Source organism: Somniosus microcephalus, chromosome 1 (assembly GCF_052327205.1).
Source record: "Somniosus microcephalus isolate GS21.2 chromosome 1, FLI_Smic_1.0, whole genome shotgun sequence".
Taxonomy (NCBI): Eukaryota; Metazoa; Chordata; class Chondrichthyes; order Squaliformes; family Somniosidae; genus Somniosus; species Somniosus microcephalus.
Genome location: NC_140987.1, coordinates 162,059,449 through 162,081,806, shown reverse-complemented (window position 1 = coordinate 162,081,806; position 22,358 = coordinate 162,059,449). Strand labels below are relative to the sequence as shown.

At 42.3% G+C, this 22,358-nt stretch overlaps 1 protein-coding gene across 7 annotated transcripts in view; it reads right to left on the bottom strand.

The window, feature by feature from the left end:
• Positions 1 to 22,358, bottom strand: part of sema6a (sema domain, transmembrane domain (TM), and cytoplasmic domain, (semaphorin) 6A) — a 307,183-nt gene that overhangs the window by 42,387 nt on the left and 242,438 nt on the right. For all 7 annotated transcript variants that reach the window (XM_085987030.1, XM_085987036.1, XM_085987020.1 and 4 more), the window contains exons 4-8: positions 19,246 to 19,306; positions 18,457 to 18,519; positions 18,042 to 18,143; positions 4,214 to 4,307; positions 1,720 to 1,839 (exon numbers count right to left, since the gene is read on the bottom strand). In XM_085987030.1, the coding sequence (XP_085843156.1) occupies positions 1,720 to 1,839; positions 4,214 to 4,307; positions 18,042 to 18,143; positions 18,457 to 18,519; positions 19,246 to 19,306 (440 nt within the window). The remainder of the gene's footprint in view (positions 1 to 1,719; positions 1,840 to 4,213; positions 4,308 to 18,041; positions 18,144 to 18,456; positions 18,520 to 19,245; positions 19,307 to 22,358) is intronic.

Genomic DNA, 22,358 nt, shown 5'->3' with positions numbered 1-22,358 from the left:
TGTTGTTAGTTGTTATGCTTGCAGTAGGATGAGGGTGAGTGTGGGGGGTGGCTAGTGAGATGGGGAAGTGATAATGTAGATAGAGAGGGATGGGTGGAGGTGTAAGGTAAGTTGGTGTGAGTAAGGATGTGCAGGAGTAGGGTAGGGAAGGCAGAGTGATGGGGATGCGATGAGTGGCACAGCAGGGTGGTATGTTGGCCTTCATAATGAGAGGATTTGAGTACAGGAGCAAGGATGTCTTGCTGCAGTTGTACAGGGCCTTGGTGAGGCCACACCTTGAGTGTTGTGTGCAGTTTTGCCTTATCTGAGGAAGGATGTTCTTGCCATGGAGAGAGTGCAGTGAAAATTCAGACTGGGATGGCAGGAGTGACATATGAGGAGAGATTGGGTCGATTAGGCTTATATTCGCTAGGGTTTAGAAGAATGAGAGGGGATCTCATTGAAACTTATAAAATTCTAACAGGACTAGACAGGCTAGATGCAGGCAGGATGTTCCCGATGGCGGGGGAGTCCAGAACCAGGGGTCATAGTCTAAGGATAAGGGGTAAGCCATTTAGGACTGAGATGAGGAGGAATTTCTTTACCCAGAGAGTGGTGAACCTGTGGAATTCTCTGCCACACAGGGCAGTTAAGGCCAATTCATTAAAAATATTCAAGAAGGAGTTAGATATATTTCTTGAGGCTAAAGGGATCAAGGGATATGGGGAGAAAGCAGGGACACGGTACTGAAATTGGATGATCAGCCATGATCTCATTAAATGGTGGAGCGGGCTCGAGGGGCCGAATGGCCTACTCCTGCTCCTATCTTCTATGTTTCTATGTGAGTTTGAGTGTGGCTTTGTACTAACTTTTCGTGATCTACTGAGATCATTGAAAGGTTGGCGCTACTGCAGCCACATCCCTGCTTGTTTTCTCCTGTGCAATGTGCAACCAGACTGCATTGATCTCCTGGGGAGGACTCTCTGTGGAGGACTCTTCCGCCCATGGGAAGGGAAGAGAACCTCCCTGCATGCTGTGACTCCCTCCATATGCTTATGGTTGGAGAGCCTGGGTGCAGCTGTCCACCTTTGTGCAGTGCTTGTCAGTGTTTGCAGCACCTCAATGCTGCAGAACACTGACAGCACAACTGTCAAAATCAATGTGGCCGTGGTCCCTTTAAGGAAACCGGCTGATGAAGCATCATTAAATGACGCTATCAGACCCGCTTCCTGTTAATTGACCAGGAACCCCGCAGGGCAGGCTTAACAAGGCCAATCTACGGAAAATCTTTTTGAGAGAGTGGCTGCAGATGGGAACGGGACCAAAAACCGCCAATCAGCTCTCCCGCCGCCATCCCACCTCAACAGGGAAAATCCAGCCCAGAGTGTGGGATGACATCCACAGGATAACTGCCGGAGTTAGTTCTCAATGGTATTGGTGTGGGATTTCCACAGGTACAGAGCTTGGCAGTTAATGTCTGATGATACAGTGTACGCAATGTCATCACCACCTTCTGCAAGTGCTTTTGTGCTAAAAAATGGATTTTCTATATCCCATGACTTCCCAAGGTGTGCCTTACTAGTATTCAGTGACACCACTTGGAGTTCACTCAAATCAAACCACAAAAGATAAAACCCTGCCTCGCTCAAAGAAAATAAAAACCACAAGATCTTTAGAAGTTAGGTGACTTTTTGGAATCTTGACAAGACAAGTCATCAAACACAATCTCTGTTTACTCACCTTTCAACCATTTTGAGTCATGTTTTACTGTCCGCAGTGTTGGACTTTCTCCAAGGCTCCGATAAATAACAGCATCAATTGCAAGGAAGTCTGTTACAGTTGCTGAATAAAGCTTGCCTTCTGGAAGAAAAATAATAAAAAAGATATTCTACATTAACCAGTTTCATTTAGATGGGAAATATGCAGTAAGAACTTTAGAATTCGCTCAAATCAAACCACAAAAGATAAAACTGGAAAAGGACACCAGTTATTACATTGAATCACAGTTGTTTCAGGTACATCTCAAGTATGTTGTCCAGGCAATAGTTAACTTTGCTCAACAGGTTAGGCCACAGATAAACTCTAAATTATTTATCTAAGTTGGCAATCAAACTACTAATCAATAGTTACAAATCAACAGCGACTACTAACAAATCAGCTTCAAAACAAGCAACAATACTATTATCGTACAGATATCCCAAAAATTCCAAGATGTAAGGTAAGTGTTATAACTTTTAAGTTTGAGTTTGATATTTCCTCAGGTACAGCTGTACTCCTACAAGCAGCCTAAACTTCTTGTGTTAAGGAGTGTGCCAGCATAATCCAGGGGTGTAACAATAGGACCCCCTTCTGCTCTGACCTGGATATTTGATGAGTAACAGATCTAATCAAATTTCACCTTGATTCAACAAACTACAGAAGCCTTCCCGAGAGCAAGAAAAATAATCAAAACTACACATTATCACCGTTAATAAATTTGCTTAACTTTTCATGGTCAGCTTTCTGATTCTGACCAGCTCTGGACTAGAGGAGCGAGTTTCCCTGCACTAGGTAAGACTCCACCCACCGCCCGCCCGCCCCCCACAACCTCCCCCCCGCTCCCCCCGGCGACCTATCTGGCTGTTTGACTGTTCCATGTCTCTATTTTCTACACGCTTGAGTATTTACACAAAATGGAAGGGTGTGGCATCAGACTCCTTCCCCGTTCAGGGTTTCACCAGTACAGAATCATAGAATGGTTACAGCACAGAAGAAGGCCATTCGGCCTCTCGAGCCCGTGCCGACTCTGAGCTAGTCCCACTCCCTCGCCCTTTCCCCGTAGCCCTGCAATTTTTTCCCCCTTCAGATACTTATCCAACTCCCTTTTGAAAGATAAGATTGAGTCTGCCTCCACCACCCTTTCAGGAAGTGCATTCCAGATCTTAACCACTCGCTGCATAAACAAGTTTTTTTTTACATCACCTATCAACCAAACCGAAGATCCCTTCTTCCAACAAGAGGCTGACACAAACAGAAACACCCCTACTCCCCTCCCCCCAATAGGTGTGGAGGTGTGGATGTTCACTACTATTTATAATTTTCATTGTTTAGAGCATTCTGATTCAAAAAGATTGTCTGAAACCTAATCAAGATTTTCCAGCTCTGCTGTTAAATAAATATAACCCCTTTCAAGCTACAGTTATCTTAATAGTAGCATTTTTAACATAAATTACACCAAGCTCACCCTGTGGTGGCAAAGTCAGAATTCCCAAAATGTTGACAGCTATAAAAAGTCACATGAAAAACAATGTTACACAGAAATACAAAATTGTGTTTAAAAAACAGGAATTTGTCTGCAAGTTCACTTCAATCCATGGACTTGCTTTATTATAGCCCTCTGATAGTCTCTAAAGGCATTTCACAAATGGGCATATGGAAAATGGGCACCAAGCCAGAAAAAGACTCATTTGGAGGGGTGACCAAATGGTTGGCTGAAGAGATTGGATTTGAGAAAGTTTTAAAGAATAGATAGGTGGAGAGCTGAAGGGATTTAAGGAAGGAATTTTGGAGAATAGAACCCAGACAACTTAAAGCTCTGCCGCTAATGGTAAGAAAAAGAGAGATGCACAAGAGGCCAGAGTCAGAGAAACAGAATGTTGGGGTGCGGGAAGAGAAGCTATAGGGTTTGAAGTGGTTGCTGATACAGAGTAGAGTGAGGCCATGGACAGATTTGAAGATGAGGAGAATTTTGAATTGGAGGTGCTGGGGACAGGTAACTAGTGTAGCTCAGCGGCAACATAAGCATGGGAGACTAGTGTGGGATAGCATACAAGTAGCAAAGTTCTGGATAAGCTGAAGTTTAATGGGTGGGGGGGCGGGTAAGAGAATGGGAGGGCAGCAAGGACAGTACTAGAGTAGGAAAGTTTACTGGTAATGGACTGGGGGTTTGCTGTATACTAAAGGCTGGAATATTCTGTCTGCATCTGAAGATGTTTCCCCATGATTGATAGGATGACCAACATTTGCCATTCCCCATTGTGAATCTTCTAAATCATGTGCTGTTGTAGCAGTGACAGTGTGTTACTGGGACACCACACGGCTTTAGATTCAGAAAATACCCTACCTTTTCTGTGAGTTGTGTATTTCATGGGGGGGGGGGGGGCGGAATCAAAAGAATAAATGCTTTTTGACTGACTATTTAAATGAATTACATTGTGTCCATTAGACCCATCACAAAGTCTAGATAAATGCTCACCAGCAAAAAGTGCAACATTTGCATGTTTTGGATCATAAGGGCACCTGGCCATTCCACTGATGTTGTCGTCTCCAAGGATGTCCAGGGTGTCCAACTGAAGCAGACAGGAAGAATTTATGTTCAAGTTCTTGAGCAAGTGGCCAATAATATTATTTAAGAACAGTGTGTCATTAACTTTTCACATTGCATTTTACTCAACTAAGGCAACCATCCACTGCTATGGCCTCCATCTCAGTTTAAGATAATATGTAAAGGAGTGATTCCACAATCAAGTGCTCTCAGTGGGAAGTAAGACACTCACTGGGAGAACGTCTCAGGAAAACATGGTGCACACCCTGTGATTTTTCCTTTACTAAAGTTAACAGATAGAAAATTGGGGGCTGTGCACCCACAAAGTTCCCAAGATCCACTTCCTATGAGCATTGTTCCCCAATAGGAACATCGAGAATCTTGGAATGACCACTATAGACTTCTCATATCACCTCCTTTACACAGTTGAAGAAAGTGATTCATTTAACAACAGAACATTTTAGAGCAAACACAACAATGGAAGAAAACATGGAAATAAAATATTTGTAGCACATGAATGAATGCATACATATCAAAACTGTAACATTTTGAATTAGAATAATAGTAATATATGAATACTTAAGGAAATGTGATTTCCTCAAATTAGTTCACAAAGGAGAACTTTAGAGAGTGATCCAACACAGTGTGCTCATCTACAAACACATAATAAAAGGCTTGAGAACAGGCTCGTTGGCTACCCTCTTTTTGGAGGCAATTTTGAAAACTACAGGGAGGGGGAAGGTTTAAGTAAAATTATTTTAAAAAATTAGAAATTTGCCATAATATACTGCATAGATTGTCTCTTTAAAGCAGCCAGCAAATTTGTGCTTTTAGTGATCTAACAGTTGGGTTATGGTAGGAAAGAATGTTATCTGGAAGTGTGGCCAACATGCAAAAATGCGTCTGTTTCTACTGATCTTCCCCCAGTAGCTGGAGCATTCTAACCGCCATTGCCCTCTTTGTAGCATTTGAAATTTGCTTTTACTTCCCTAAAATGATTGGTGCCTATAACTTACCCAATGGTTGAAGAATTGTTGTACTGCTCATGTCGTATTAAACTATACAAACCAGGAAAGTTCCAGGTTTGATGCCTGAGTTAGGTGATCTCAGCTGGTGCAGCAGTATAACTGCTACAGTTGATGTCTGCACCTCTGGGCAGGGGAAAATATTCAGCCATGGTTTTTGCTTCTAATCATATCCAGTGACCCCTGCTGGACATTGCATATAACTAAAATACAATGTGAGGTCTGGTCTGCCATGCTCTCTGGTTAAAATAACCTGCTGGCACTCATAGGCTAGGTTCATACATAAAGAATGGCTACTTGGGGTGAAGTACTAGAGTACTGTTAATGTCTGTGGAACCTTGTCCCAACAGGAAGCAGCGTCTTCAGAAGAGGAAGAGGAGAAATTGAAACAAAATAAAAACTGCTGGTGCTGCATCAGCTAAAAAAAAATGAAACCTTTTCATTTGTATTAGCCTTGGCTCAGTGGTAGCACTCTCGCCTCTGCATTAAAAGGTTGTGGGTTCGAGCCCCACTCCAGAGGCTCAAGTGAATAATATAGGCTGATGTTTCAGCGCAGTACTGAGGGAGTGCATCTTTTGGATAAGATGTTAAACAAAAGCCCCATCTGCCCTTTCAGGTGGGCATAAAAGATTCCATGGCAATATGCACAGAAGAGCAGGGAGGTTTTCCCAGTGTTCTGACCAACATTTATCCTTTAAATACCACCACCAAAAGCAGATCATCTAGTCATTTATCTCATTGCCATTTGTAGGACCTTGCTGTACACAAATTGGCTGCCACGTTTCACTGGATTACAAAAGTGACTACACTTCAAAAGTACTTAATTGGCTGTGAAATGTTTTGGATGTGCTACGGTCCAGGAAGGTTCTGTATAAAATGCAAGTCCTTTCTTTTAATTTCATTTTGAAAATATGGAAATATGGAAAGAGTTAATCTGGGATTATATTAATTAGCATACCAAAGTGTTTATATATTCCAACCCTTGTACAGTTCTAACTCATGTGAAAAGTATTTTTTTCTCCATAATGTCCCTCATGGTCGACTATAAACTTGGTTATGTATCTTGCTGCACTTATGTAAGTGAGAATACAGACAAGTCACGAAAGAGCAGACAGATACAATTACAGTCTGTTGGCCAGTCTGAGACATTTCTAAGATATTAGTAATGCTGGAAAACAAAAATAAGTATTAGAACATTCATTACAGGTGCCGTGTCGACCAATGAACTTTTGCCAGAGTCTGCACTATTCCCAAATGCGGAATGGCAAATCAACAGGTGTGGTAATCAATATCCCTTACACAGTAGACATGAAACAGATGGAGAAAGCATTCAAAATATGTATAATTGTCTGTAGTAAACCGGTCCCAAAAAGTTGTGACACCAAAAATGTGCACTTTACTGGAGTCATTTTAGTGACAAGTTTCCAAACGCCGATTCACACTGTTGAACGTAAAGCAATGTTTGAACGGTAAATGTTGGGATGAAATTGGATCAGAATTAGCAGGAACAGGGTAGTTAGTGTGGGAGGCTTATCTGAAGAGCTGTTGTACTGACTTTCATTCCACTAGATCAGGTAACACTGATTAATGTGAAACCAGCCTGTCTGTGAAACAGAAAACCCGTTTGAGTATACTGCGTAGGAGTAGGAAAACAGAATTCAAGCCAAGCTGAAGAGACCATGTGCTGGAGCTGCTTCCAGGTATTAAGACTCAACAGCTGGCAAACCAATGAGATTAAAAAGATTGTCTGCTGCTCTCTTGATATGAAGATGACACTGACTGCAGATGTCTTTTCCTGAGGTAATCTTGGAAAATTAAACCAGCAATGGTAATTGAATTGCCATGGCTTCACTCCAGGTAACTCTGCAACTTTACTATGCTTCTGTACGGTTAGATTCTGCAGTTTGAGCTCCACAGAGTGCAGTAATCATAGAATCATAGACGTTTACAGCACTGAAGGAGGCTTTTTGGCCCATTGTTTCTGTGCCGGCCGAAAAAGAGCTCCCCAGCCTAATCCCACTTTCCAGCTCTTGGTCTGTAGCCTTGTAGGTTACGTCACTTCAAGTGCATATCCGAGTAATTTTTAAATGCAGTGAGGATTTCTGCCTCTACCACTCTTTCAGGCAGTAAGTTCCAGACGCCCACCACCCTCTGGGTGAAAAGATTTCTCCTCAACTCCCCTCTAATCTGTCTACCAATCACCTTATAACTATGCCCCCTGGTTAAGTTTGCATGCTGACATGTTCTGTTGCTCGGAGACATGTGCTATAGATCAAAGGCAAAGCTAAGCATTGCATTGGGTCAGTAATGCACCAGCAGAAGCTCTGCACCATAGTCCCTGCCGCGCCCCCCCCCCCAATAACTTCCTATATCCATGTTAGTCTCATTATGACGGACAGATGCTTCGCCAGGTGCTGTTCTCAAGTAATGCAAGAAGAAAAGGGGCATACTGGACAGTTTATTTTCCCTTCCACCTGACCTGGCAAAATCCCCTCTTTGGAAAGTCTGAATCAGTTATTATTTGAGATTAGGGTCTGACTTCAGGCCTCCTCCTCTGGAGTCCAACGCTCCAATTTGTTACAAAAGCAAAATACTGCGGATGCTGGAAATCTGAAATAAAAACAGAAAATGCTGGAAATCCTCAGCAGATCAGGCAGCATCTGTGGAGAGAGAAACAGAGTTAACATTTCAGGTCGATGACCTTTCGTCAAAACTCCAATTTGTTAGCTATCCATGGGCTGTCTCCAGCGTTATACTACAAGATATATTCTATTCCAATTGTTTATAGTATTTACAGCACAGAAACAGGCCATTCGGCCCAACAGGTCTGTGCTGGCGTTTATGCTCCACACGAGCCTCCTCCCACCCTTCTTCATCTACCCCCCATAAACATATCCTTCTATTCCTTTCTCTCCTTCTTCTAGCTTCCCCTTAAAGGCATCTGTGCTAGTCACCTCAACTACTCCTTGTGGTAACGAGTTCCACATGCAAACTACTCTATGGGTAAAGACATTTTTATTGGATTTGTCAGTGACTATCTTATATTTATGGCCCCTAGTTCTGGTCTCCCCTGTTAGTGGAACCATCTCTCTACGTCGACCCTATCAAACCCTTTCATAATCTTAAAGACCTCTATCAGGTCACCCTTCAGCCTTCTCTTTTCCAGAGAAAAGAGCCCATCCTGTTCAATCTTTCCTGATAGATATAACCTCACAGTTCTGGTATCATCCTGGCAAATCTTTTTTGCACCTTCTCCAGTGCCTCTATATCCTTTTTATACTATGGTGACCAGAACTGTTCACAGTACTTTAAATGTGGTCTAACCAAGGTTCTATGCGGATTTAACATAATTTCCCTGCTTTTCAATTCTATCCCTCTAGAAATGAAACCCAGTGCTTTGGTTACACTTTTTATGGCCTTGTTAACCTGTGTCACTACTTTTAGTGATTTGTGTTTCTGTATTCCCAGATCCTTCTGCTACTCTACTCCATTTAGACACTTAGGGCACGATCTTGCCAGCCCTGGGGAGGTGGATATGGAGGCGGGACTGCCGGGAAAATGGCAGAATCTGGGGGCGGGTGCCCAACCCGTCTCCGTGCCATCTTACCAGGAGGTGGGTAGCCGACCCGCGCCGGGTCCCGTCTCCTTGGAGGCAGGAAGGAGATTAGTGCCACTTATCTGCCTGTTAACAGGTAGTTAACAGGCAGATAAGAGGATTATCCCCATTTTACCCATACAAGTGCGGGCTTCCCAAAGGCTCCGAACCCCGCCGGGGTCACTGAGGTGAGTAGTGGGTCTGCGGGGTCCAAAAGCGCGCTGTGAAGGTAAGTGATGGGTGCAAGTGTGGAGAGGTGAGTATGTGAGTTAAGTGTAAAGTGTTAGAAAAAGTTTACTTACCTTTGTTTCTTCCTGCAGGCTTCAATCAGTGGGTATGCGGAGAGTCTCACACCTCCGCAGCAGAGATGACAGATGGCCGTTGCATTCTCCAATGCAACAACCATCTAATTTCTGCAAAAGAAAGAGGTTTGATGAGTCTTGTATTCAAGAACTCATCAAACTACAGAGAATGTCAGTGTTTGACAGCATCACAGAGCTGTCAAACAATGACAATTCATCTGTCAAAAGTTTTTGACAGATGAAACGTCATACGCTGATGTTCTTTGCAACCGGCTTTCCCTTAATTGGCCTGCTAAGCCTGCTGTGCGGGCTTAACAAGGTTAATCAAGGGAAAATAGCGTGGGTTAGCCAGAAGTTGATGGAGGCGGGACTGAAACCGGACAAGTGGGATTCCCACCTCCAAAAGCTCCTCATTGGCAAAATCCAGCCGTTAATTTCCAAGGAGTATGTGGCCTCCTTATCCTTCCTACCAAAATGTACCACCTCACAGTTATCTATATTGAAGTTCATTTGCCAATTACACACCCATGCAAGTTTACTAATGTCTTCCTGTATTTTATCGCAGTCCTCCTCTGTATTAACTATACCCCCCAGTTTGAAATTGCACTTCCAATTCCCGAGTCCAAATCATTTATATAAATGGTGAACAACAGTGGTCCCAGCACTGATCCTTGTGGAACATCACTTCCCACCTTTTGCCAGGTTGTTAATGCGAGTGGAAAAATTGGTGGAAATTCTGTTGTACTTGCACTGACTTTTTTTGCTCATGATTCAATGTGTAGGATTACACTATTAGTCCAGGTTCACAATTATTCATGTAAGCAGGATTCCATGCACTGTTTCTGGCAGAGAAAGCAATGAATGTAAACTGTCAAAGAGCTGTAGTTGACGTCTTTTCCTTTAGGACATTCAAGGCTCTAATCACATACTTACTTAATTAGTTCAATTTTAACTTGTTTCCAAGAAACTTGAACAGGAATCTCCTGTTACACTGGAATAAGTAAACAAGGCACTTAACATTACCCAATGCCTGTATCAGGATCATTGATCAACCATTACCAAGTTAGGATTTTCCATTACCCATCCTACACTAATTGAACACAAAAAGCATGGATCCTGTTGTACAATGTGTGGAGAATATTTTAAAGGAAAACTTGCCATTATAATTATTCCTGCATCAACAGCCTTTTGGTTAACAAATAAATGTCACTGTTTGCTCCACTTCTTCCTATCAGTTCTCTTTGTTCATGGTTATGGTATCCAGTTAGCATCAGTCATGGCTATACTCATTGGCTTACACTTCAGGTTTGTCTGATCACTGGGATTCTCTCTGAAAACAGTCCTTACAAAATTTCCAGAACTTTGATGTGGATCCACGTTCTTATTTACACTTGAATGTTTGGAAAAGAAAGCATGATTTTTTTTAAGTGTGAGGGAAAGCATTGAATCCACATGGAAGAATCAGCTATTCAGAATGTATTCTCTCTCCTGTTTCCAAATTGCTAAATGGCAGCAGCTGCACAAACACATAAGTAATTCGTGTCTCGAGAAATCACGTCAAAGGAGATCCTTCTGATTTCACCAGTATATCCATATTCCTTTGGGAAATCAACCAGGGAAAAATATTACAGGGATCAAAATTTGGTGAAGGTCAAATATACTCTAAAACTGGAGATACTAACCAGAAAATGTTCTTCAAAGCCACTTAATGCAAAATCTTGTTTCTACCGGGTATAGTCAAATATAAGGTGTAGTCAGTCTTTTTGACATCAGCTCACTTTCTACATAGGGCAGACATTTGAGGGTATTTTCAAACCTTCTTGCCCCAAGTTATTTTGTTATTTCCTTAGATCACACTCAGGGGCAAGTGTCAATTCCTCAAACCTTTGAGAGTGTCTACCCTTGCCCTAAGATCCAGGTAAGCTTTTGATAGCACACCTGGCAGAATGAACAGCAAACCTTGTTTGGTAATTCTTTTTAAGTACAGGACGGTCTTATGCCTTTTTTTAAATATACACAACGCAAATTTCCCAGTCTTAAGCAGGAATGAACAGGGATATACAAGGCCTACATTCAGAGCAGCTGAAGACAGCTAATTAGGGAAACTAGATTACACTGGTTTTCCTGTCGCAGGGTTCAGCCAGCTCCTTTGTTTCAGGGCCTATAAAAACAGGCTTCGCAGTGCGATTTGCTCTGAGTGCGGTTTGAACAGAGTGCTGGAGTTGAGTGAGTGAGTGAGTGAGTAGGTAGGTGAGATATGGAAGGAGGAGCTCCCTTGTTTTGCCTTTGCTTTTCCTAACTTTTCACCATGTAGGAATTGGTTCTTACTTTACACCAAGGAAAGACTCTGAGAGCGGGAGCAGTCAAACAACAACAGCAACTGCAAAACCGCTAAAGTGACGTCACAACCAGGGAAGTAGCTGATTGGTAAGTAGGACCAGGTGAGTATTTCTAAAGTCTAGTCGTTAAAGTAAAAGTAAGGTCTCTAGTTTAGAGTAAGTAGTGTGTAAAGTGAAGTAAGGCCCCTAATATATTTAATATTCTTTAATTTAGAGGAAGTAAAGGGAGTAAATTAAGGGTAGGACATGGCAGGGCAGCTCGGCAGTGTGGAGCGCTCCTCCTGTGCTATGTGGCAAGTCAGGGACACTTTCAGTGTCCAGGGCGAACACGTGTATAGGAAGTGTCTCCAGCTGCAGCTACTTGAAATCCGCGTTTCGGAGCTGGAGTTGCGGCTGGAGTCACTGTGGAGCATCCGCGAGGCTGAGATCTACGTGGATAGCATGTTTAACAAGGTGGTCACACCGCAGGTAAAGAGTGCACAGGCAGAAAGGGAATGGGTGACCGCCAGAGTAAAAAAATTAGGAAGGTAGTGCAGGAGTCCCCTGGGTCCATCTCTCTCTCCAACAGGTTTTCCATTTTGGACACTGCTGGGGGCGATGATTTCTCAGGGAAATGCAGCAAGAGCCAAGTCCGTGGCACTACGAGTGGTTCAGCTGCACAGGAGGGGAGGAAAAAGAGTGGGAGAGTAATATTGATAGGGGATTCTATCTTAAGGGGAACAGATAGACATTTCTGTGGCCACAGACGTGACTCCAGGATGGTATGTTGCCTCCCTGGTGCCAGGGTCAAGAATGGCACTGAGCAGCTGCAGGACATTCTGAAGGGGGAGGGTGAACAGCCAGAGGTCGTGGTCCATATCAGCAGCAATGACATAGGTAGAAAGAGGGATGAGGTCCTGCAAGCAGAATGTAGAGTGTTAGGAAATAAATTAATAAGCAGGACCTCAAAGGTAGTAATTTCAAGATTACTCCCAGTGCCACATGCTAGCAAGAGCAGAAATAGGAGAATGGACCAGATGAATGCGTGGCTGGAGAGACGGTGTACGAGGGAGGGATTTAAATTCCTGAGGCATTGGGACCGATTCTGGGGAAGGTGGGAACTGTACAAACTGGAGGGGTTACACCTCGGCAGAACCGGGACCAATATCCTTGCAGGGGGGTTTGCTAGTGCTGTTGGGAAGGATTTAAACTAGTTTGTCAGAGGGCTGGGAACCTAAGTGTGGGCCCAGAACAGAGAGAAACAAAGCTGGAAGTGCAAGTTAGAAAAGTAGTCAGCAAAACTAGTAGGGAGCAGAAACAAAGGCCAACAGTAAAGAGGGTCAAAGTGCAGAAAAATATTAAACAGGCAAAGTTGAAGGCACTTTATCTAAATGCACGTAGTATTCGCAACAAGGTGGATGAATTAATGGCACAAATAGAAGTAAATGGGTATGATGTAATTGCCATTACAGAGACATGGTTGCAGCGTAACCAAAGCTGGGAACTGAATATTCCAGGGTACTCAACATTTAGGAAGGACAGACAAAAAGGAAAAGGAGGTGGCGTAACGCTGTTAATAAGGGATAAGATTGGTACGGTAGAGATAAAAGATCTTGGCTCGGCAGATCGTGATGTAGAACTGGAATCAATTTAGGTGGGGCTAAGAAACAGCAAAGGGCGGAAAACATTGGTGGGAGTTGTGTATAGGCCACCAAACAGTAGTGGTAATGTAGGGCACAGTATCAATCAAGAGATTAGAAGTGTATGTAACAAGGGCAATACGGTAATCATGGGGGACTTTAATCTACATATTGACTGGGCAAATCAAATTACCACTAATGGTGTGGAGGACGAATTCTTGGAATGCATGCGAGATGGTTTCCTGGATTAGTATGTGGAGGAACCAACCAGGGAACAGGCTATTCTGGATCTGATACTCTGTAATGAGAAAGGGCTAATCAATAATCTTTTGGTAAAGGGGCCTTTAGGGACAAGTGACCATAATATGATTGAATTTTACATTAAGTTTAAGAGTGATGTAGTCCAATCTAAAACTAAGGTCTTCAATCTAAACAAAGGAAACTACAAGGGTATGAGGGACAAGTTGGCCATGGTAGATTGGGAGACTACACTAAAAGGTATGAAGGTGGACATACAATGGCTAACATTCAAGGAAATAATGCATAATTTGCAACAAACATATATTCCTCTAGGGCATAAAAACGCAAAAGGAAAAGTGATCCAACCATGGCTAACAAAAGAAATTAAAGCGAGGATCAAGTCAAAGGAGGAAGCTTATAAAGTTGCCAGAAAAAGCGGTCAGTCTGAGGATTGGGATCTTTTTAGAAATCAGCAAAGGGGGACCAAGAAATTGATAAAGAAAGGGAAAATGGAATATGAGCACAAACTAGCGAAAAATATAAAAACGGATTGTAAAAGCTTCTATAGGTATGTGAAAAGGAAAAGACTGGCAAAGGTAAATGTAGGTCCTTTACAGTCAGACGGGAGAATTTATAATGGGGAATGGGGAAATGGCAGAGAAATTAAATAAATACTTTGGAGAAAAATTCAGTTCGTTTGCGCCTCCCGTTAGCGCCTTATGAGGGCACTAATGGGGCGCAAAGCAACTAGCGCCTGTGCGCGGTGATGTTTGCGCCGCTTGTGAAATTAACTAGACATTTTGTGGCGACGCTAAACACTACCGCCACGATCTCCTGCGCCGGCAGATCATGACGTCAGTCGAGTGTGCAACGCCCCAGACCAGATATTGAGTGGCGCCCCCTGCCTCACCGCCTGCCGCTAGCAATGACAGGTTGAGGGGAGTGTTTTTCAGTCAGGAAGGGACAGGGGGAGCGCTATTTAAAGGCGACTGCTTCCTGCCTTTTTTTGTTGGAGGGAGAGAGCGAGGGAGGGAGAGAGAGAGAGAGGGAGAGGGGGAGAGGGAGAGAGAGAGAGAGAGAGAGTCAGTGCTGTGTGAAGGAGTTTTGGGTACTGAGCAGCACTTTGCAGGTTCATTTTGATTTGCCCTTCCTTGTATCGATTTAGAAGAGACTGTGGGGCTGCACTTTGAGCTCTTTCCCTGGGCCTCTCCATTGTTCTTTTCAGCAGATTTGATGTACAGGTCTCTCCAGGCCGAGATTCAAGCTGCAATGAGCAGGATGTGGATGGAGAGAAAGATCAACCCTCCCCTTTAAGAACTGGCCGGCGCCATTGTGTCTGTGTTCTATTGCTGACTGACATCACATGAGCTTCGCCAGCGCTCTGAGGTAGCACATCGCTCTTCGGCCTTTGCGCCTTAAGAGAGGTGCGTAGCGCCTGATTTAGCGCTACAATCAACTCCGGGGGCGATAAAAGCCAAGTTTGCAGTTGGAGGCGATAATTAGCGCCAGGCGCTAAACTTTGCGCACGGCTGATAATCGCGCCCCAAACGGGGCGATACTGTATTTTTCCCCCTTTCTTTCTGTCTTCATGGAGGAAGACACAAAACCTCCCAGAAATACGAGAAAACCAAGGGTGTGGAAATTATTATTAGTAAAAAAAACAGTACTAGCAAAATGAATGGGACTAAAAGTTGATAAATCCCAAGGACCGGATGACCTACATCCTAGGGTTTTGAAAGAGGTGGCCATTGGGATAGTGGACGCATTGGTTGTCATCTTCCAAAATTCTATAGATTCTGGAACGGTTCCTGCAGATTGGAGGATAGCAAATGTAACCCCGCTATTTAAGAAAGGAGAGAGAGAGAAAACGGGGAACTACAGACCCGTTAGCCTCACATCAGTAGTTGGGAAAATGCTGGAATCTATTATAAAGGATGCAATAACTGGACACTTAGAAACTAATAGTAAGATTGGGCAGAGTCAACGTGGATTTATGAAAGGGAAATCCTGTTTGACAAACCTATTGGAGTTCTTTGAGGATGTAACTAGTGGAGTAGACAAAGGAGAACCGGTAGATGTGGTGTATTTGGATTTTCAGAAGGCCTTCGATAAGGTCCCACACAAGAGGTTGGTGAACAAAATTAGGGCACATGGAATTGGGGGTAATATGGATGGATTGAGAATTGGTTAACAGACAGAAAACAAAGAGTAGGGATAAACAGGTCTTTTTCAGGATGGCAGGCTGTGACTAGTGGGGTACCACAAGGATCGGTGCTTGAGCCCCGGCTATTCACAATCCTATATCGATGATTTGGAAGAGGGGACTAAATGTAATATTTCTAAATTTGCTGATGATACAAAGCTAGGTGGCAGTGTCAGTTGTGAAGAGAATGTGAAGAGGCTTCAAGGGGATCTCGACAGGCTCAGTGAGTGGGCGAGAACATGGCAGATGGAATATAATATGGATAAATGTGGATACACTTTGGTAGAAAAAACAGAAAGGCAGAGTATTTCCTAAATGGTGAAAGATTGGGGAATGCAGATGCTCAAAAGGACCTGGGTGACCTTGTACATGAATCACTGCAAATGAATGTGCAGGTGCAGCAAGCCATTAGGAAGGCAAATGGTATGCTGGCCTTCATTACAAGAGGATTTGAGTACAGGAGTAAAGATGTCTTACTCCAATTATATAGGGCCTTGGTGAGACCACACCTGCAGTACTGTGTACAATTTTGGTCTCCTCACCTAAGGAAGGATATACTTGCCATAGAGGGAGTGCAACGAAGGTTCACGAGACTGATACCTGGGATGGCAGGAATGACGTATGAAGAGAGATTGGGTCGATTGGGCTTGTATTCGCTGGAGTTTAGAAGAATGAGAGGGGATCTCATTGAAACTTATAAAATTCTAACAGGACTAGACAGACTAGATGCAGGAAGGATGTTCCCAATGGTGGGGGAGTCCAGAACCAGGGGTCAGAGTCTAAGGATAAGGGGTAAGCCATTTAGGACTGAGATGAGGAGGAATTTCTTCACCCAGAGAGTGGTGAACCTGTGGAATTCTCTACCACAGAAGGCCGTTGAGGCCAATTCATTAAATATATTCAAGAAGGAGTTAGATATATTTCTTAAGGCTAAAGCGATCAAGGGATATGGGGAGAAAGCAGGGACAGGGTACTGAATTTGGATGATCAGCCATGATCTCATTAAATGGCAGAACAGGCTCGAGGCGCCGAATGACCTACTCCTGCTCCTATCTTCTATGTTTCTACGTTTCTATGGTGGGACTGTCGTATAAGAAGAAATTGAGTAAACTAGGCCTGTATTCTCTTGAATTCAGAAGAATGAGAGGGGATCTCACTGAAGCATACAAAATGATTACAGGGCTTGATAGGGTGGATGTTGGGAGAATCTTTCCCTTGGCTGGGGAGTCTAGAACCAGGGGCCACAGCCTCAGGATAAAGGGTAGGCCATTCAGGACTGAGATGAGAAGAAATTTCTTCACACATAGGATGGTGAATCTTTGGAATTCTCTACCCCAGAGGGCTGTGGAGGCTCAGTCATTGGGTATATTCAAAACAGAAGTCGATAGATTTCTGACTGGTAAGGGCATCAAGGGATATGGCGATAGGGCCAGTGAATGGAGTTGAGGCAGAAGATTATCCATGATCTCATTGAATGGCGGAGCAGGCTCAAAGGGCCAAATGGCCTACTCCTGCTCCTATTTCTTATGTTCTTATGGATTCTCCTGATCAGCTGCCATAACTTTAACGAAAAGCCCGGACAGATGCATAAACAGGGTTTACACCGATCTTCCGCTGAAGCTACAGTGGTCAATTGGGAGAACCCCTGTGGAAGTTCCCAGTGAGTGCTAGACTTCCTCACTTGACACACTAAATTTTCAAATATATACAGAATTTGTGACTGGTTCAGTTTGTATTTGACCATTCCTTATTGAATTTGAGTGGCTACTCATTCAAAACTCCAGGAAGTACCAGTGACTCTTTATTACAGACACAAAGTGACCAACTGACCACCTCACTCTAATGGAACCTGGATGAGAATTACAACCTTCAAACTATCTCTGGCACTTTCATACATCCTCTATCTATTTATGATACTATTAATATTGTGCTTGACAGTACTCTCACATTGTATAGTTCTCAAAAACTGGGGCGGGTTTGGATATAGATTACTTTGTTGCTAAGATCCCCTCACGATTGCCATCCTGCCGCTCCATGACCCAAGGCCTGGATGGCATAGCTTAAATAATGCATCTTTCAGTTGGAACTGGAGAGACCTGTGTTAAAGACACTATCAATAGGCTGTAAAAAAAAAAAAATCAGGCAATATATTGTCCCTTTTAAACACAACACAAAACAAGGATGTAAATCTTGGACAGCTTATGAGTTCAGCTTGATTTGGATCCATAGTAGTGTCGTGTTTTGTATGATCAAAAGGCTTTTATGTACAGTATGTAACAGCCTTTGAAAAAAAATTCAGGAAACATACAACTGATTTTAAAAAGTGAAATTCAAACAATGAACCACAGTAAAGTTATGATCACTTGATGTTGTCTCCCAGCATAATAATTAGAATGCTGAATCATCCTACACAGAAAGGCATTTCAAGGAACATACCTTATAGTTTCTGCAGGATGGGTTGAAAGCATTTGTCCCACAGACGAATAAGGTGTCATCATTTCTTTTCAGAAGCAACTTAATGAAATTGTGACATTCATCCTAAACCAGCAAAAAATTGCTATGTTATAGTCAGCTTACAATACAAGTATGTTTCATTACACAATCACTATTGTGAACTGTGCCTCTAAACCTTTATGCACAGCTGAACAGCAAGATGTTATTTTCCTCCTCTAAGGATTCACTATTATAGCTAATAAAGCCATCAACAGGGGAACCCATTAGGAGTTACCTGATAAAGCCAATGAATCACATTAATGACAGAATCAGAGGTCGATCAGAGATCATGTTATACGATAACAGACACAGAATCTACACTGAAGTGGCATCAATTAAGGAAATAACGCCCGCTTACCTTATGCTTTCCCTTCATTCTGCATATGTCTATGTCAGCTTGTTTAGATCGCCATGTTAACTTCTGTGATGATGAAAAGAACCATGTCATTAGAACCAGGTCTTACACATCTTACTGGTTATCAATACAGAATACATAGCATCATATTCAGCTTTATGACTGCTGCAGAGAAAGGTAACATGGTCCTTTTAAAATACAGCAATATGTAAAAGTACAACCAAATGGCCATTTTGTTGAGTACTAACTAACAGTCTGTGTTGACTCATGGTTAACAATGTGCCTTGACATTGCTGTAGATGAATAAATTACTGCACAATATTCTATTTCAGTGAGATTTAATTTCCACTGGATTATTTGTTTTACAAACAGTGCAAAATAATCTAATAGTTAGAGATTTTAATCTGGTGCAAACAAGTTTACTTAACTGAATAAAACATTTTTTGAAATACATATGCCTGTGCCTTATAAACAGGCCATTAAGCGCTGAGATACATAGGGTCGGTCCAACCCGGACATTTGCAAATACGTAGTTTGTTTGCCAAAATGTGTTCCACTTGAATAAAGCCATCTCATAATGGCAGCCTATGGGAATGTTGCTTTGAAATTTAATGTTGGGATTTATCTAAAACTTGCTTATACTAAAGATTTTAGTTGTCTCCGTCTAGCCCACACTTTACTGCCAGTTGTTTTCATTTACAGTAGTTGTCTTATCTGGGTTCTGCATATGGGGCCTCATGTTTAAACAGTGACAGCGTAGTCACAGAAACAAAGAAAACACACGCTACTTACTTTGTTAAAATTAATCTGCTCTGTGAAGGATGTATCCATTTCAACAGTGTAAATATGGTCTCTATAAATAGAACAAAGAATCTACATGTTCATTTCAGGCTTTAACCACAGTCTGCAGAATCTTATCGCACTAAACAGACAGCAAGCCAGGAGGAGCAAATCATTCAATTTTAAATGCTTCACCACATAATAATGCAACTATTACAAATACATTACAAAAGACTTTAGTCAATGGATTATTCATTAAAAAAAAGCAAATTGGTTTCCCAATAGCTGAGTTTACCCAGTGAGTAGCTGAGCCATACAGTACAGGGGGAGCCCAGATTTGATTCCTGATCTGTGCTGGGGAGTTGCTAGTCCTGCTCACGGCCCAGAAATCCCTGTTAGAAGTGCACATGAATGGCTATCAGGTGAGGATAGGACCCGTTTCTGCTGTGATCAGCCTCCTCGCTGCCCACCTTGAACCCCCGCCGCCCCCCCCCCCCAGCCACGGTCAAAATGCCTGCCACTGCTCACCATCCAGGCTCACAAATGAATAATGAGCATGTGGAACGAGGTAGTTAAGGGCACGCATATTGTGTAGAACGCTATCACAGCGAGGATATCACAGCGAGGATATCATAGTGAGGATCAACGCCTTCAGAAGAGGAGGTTAAGCAAAAAACATCGAACAGAAAATGTTCTTTTAAAACAATATTAAAGGTTAAGACAATTTCAAATGCATCAATTGTGAATCAAAAACTGTGCAGGTTCCTATGCTCCCATTTTATAGATAAAATAACAATTAAAGATCTTTGTGATCGTTAATGGTTTAATGGAAGCTGTGTCTTCCACCTCATTAGTGTCAGATACACAGCAGAATTTCAGTTTTACGTGTTCCGCACTTCTTTCCAGCCATCTTTTCCAATCTCCACAAATGGAATCATGCAATCTATATGTTCTTATCAGGCAAATTAGAAACTCTAAGTACTGCTGGAAAGTTGCTGAAGGTTTTGATGTTAACCTCTGAAGGTTAAACACAGCCTCTGCTGATAAGATCATTTCTACCAATGTAATAGTAGAAAAGGAGAGTCAGTATACAGCTACATCATATATAGAATGGCCAGAGATGCAATTTCTAGCACCTACAGCACACCAAGTCTTTCCAACACAGAACACTGACAAGTACAATTAGATCTCCTTAATGTAATTGTATATAGAGAGGTGGACATCGGATACCAACCTGAAAGGAAGACTAACAGCGAATATGAAACCTTTGGCTGTGCATTTTTAAAATTCACCCTTGCATATACCCTTAACTTGAAACCTTTCCCGAGGTGGTATCATCTGACTTTAAGCAATAAACAAAACACTGTTTATACTTGACAAGGACATGTTCAAAACGGCACGTTTCTTTATTCTAAACGTTAAAATAAAATTGCAACATCTACAATTGCAAAGCATTTTAAATCATGCTTTGAGCTTAATGCGTTTCATCCACTCATTCAAAACCATACACAGACAAGTAGCCCATTGTGTTTGCTAAATTTTCCTTTGTGAAATGTCAAATTGCTTACATATTGCTGATAACTGCACTTTCTTTACAAATACCCACCAATCTTCCTACAGGGGGAAACCATTAGCACATCAGGTGCAGGGCTATTTTTGAATTCTTCTGCATACATTCCCACTGTGAGAGCAGAATAGGCAGGCAGGCTTGCCTGGGAGGGGAGCGTGTAGTTATCTGGAGCTGCTAAACACATTTCCTTACTTTCTTTTTGGGTGCCATTAAATGGATATCTGTGTGGACTCTTGACTGATAAATGTATTTCAATGGTTACAATTTAGAAATGCAGTTGGTTTCAGGCACAGTAATTTGTAGCTCTCCCATCATCCACTCTGTACAGAACTGTGGCAGACCTACTCAGTATAGCCAATTAATGAAATGGTCAGTTCTATATAGCACAGGCAGTTCATTAAATGTGTAGTCTCAACAAAAATAGTATTAATGTTACCTGAAACTATACAATGGAAAATGCTTAAAGGGGCACCGCACCATCTTCATGAGACAAGAGTTTTTTTTACAAAGCAATAAAAAGCTTTGTTAAATACACATGATGATATGAATAAGATCAAAAAGACCTGGTTCTGCTATCAGCCAGGGAGTGGCAGAGCTGCTAAAATTGCCGTCAGCATCCTTGGGCTGGGCTAGTGGGGGAGGGGGCCGTGAGGGCAGGGGAAAGAGAAGAGGAAATTGCTAGGGTTCCTATTCCTGCTCACAAATGAAGAATTGCCACATGGATGAAATGCGGGAAGGGAACCAATACTCATGGAATGATATCTCAGCCAGCCCTTCAGGGGAGGAGGGAAGGGAAAATGGGCAGAGTGGATCATATCACCGGTTTGTGATTTCACTTCAGAATAAAATGACACATATCTCTTCTCTTCAAAAGGCACAGCAAACAAACACTTTTTTCATCAAAACCTTTGTAGATGAAACACAAATAAACTTCGAAAGATAACTCAAGGCCCTTCTGTGCCTTTAAAACTAATAATTTAAGAAGATTAACCTGCTTCTTTATAATATGTTCCAATATGCAGTCCACTGGAGATTAAGGCAAATTTGGTTTCCTTTCATTTGTGCACTGCCAGTATTCACCTGCTATTGGTGTTCTTGGATAGCTAAAACTATAGAACTTAAAAAGACACAATCATCACAAATGATTGTTTGCAAGCACAGTGCAACACTGTAAATTATGTTTAACAGCATCAGCTTGCGGGTGACATCATTGTGATGAAAGTGAGACAGCTTCTTCTCTCCTAGAACAAAATGAAAACTTGCTCCCTTATTTTCATGATGAGAATACCCCTTTTAAGTGTTGATGAAAACACTGAGCAGGTTATCTTGGCCCTAAAATGGTTTCCCTTAACTCTGTGTGGTTAATAAAACCAAACAGATATTAACTTTAATATAAAAGAAAACACCTTTTCAAACTGTCACAGGCCAGTGCATAAACCTGGTTACCGTCCTGCCGAAAGAAAGATGAATTATTTGTCTTCCTTCCCTCCATTTTCTTTTTAATATTCTTTTTAGCTGTCCGATACTAATTGATTTATGGAATCTCCCACAGCCC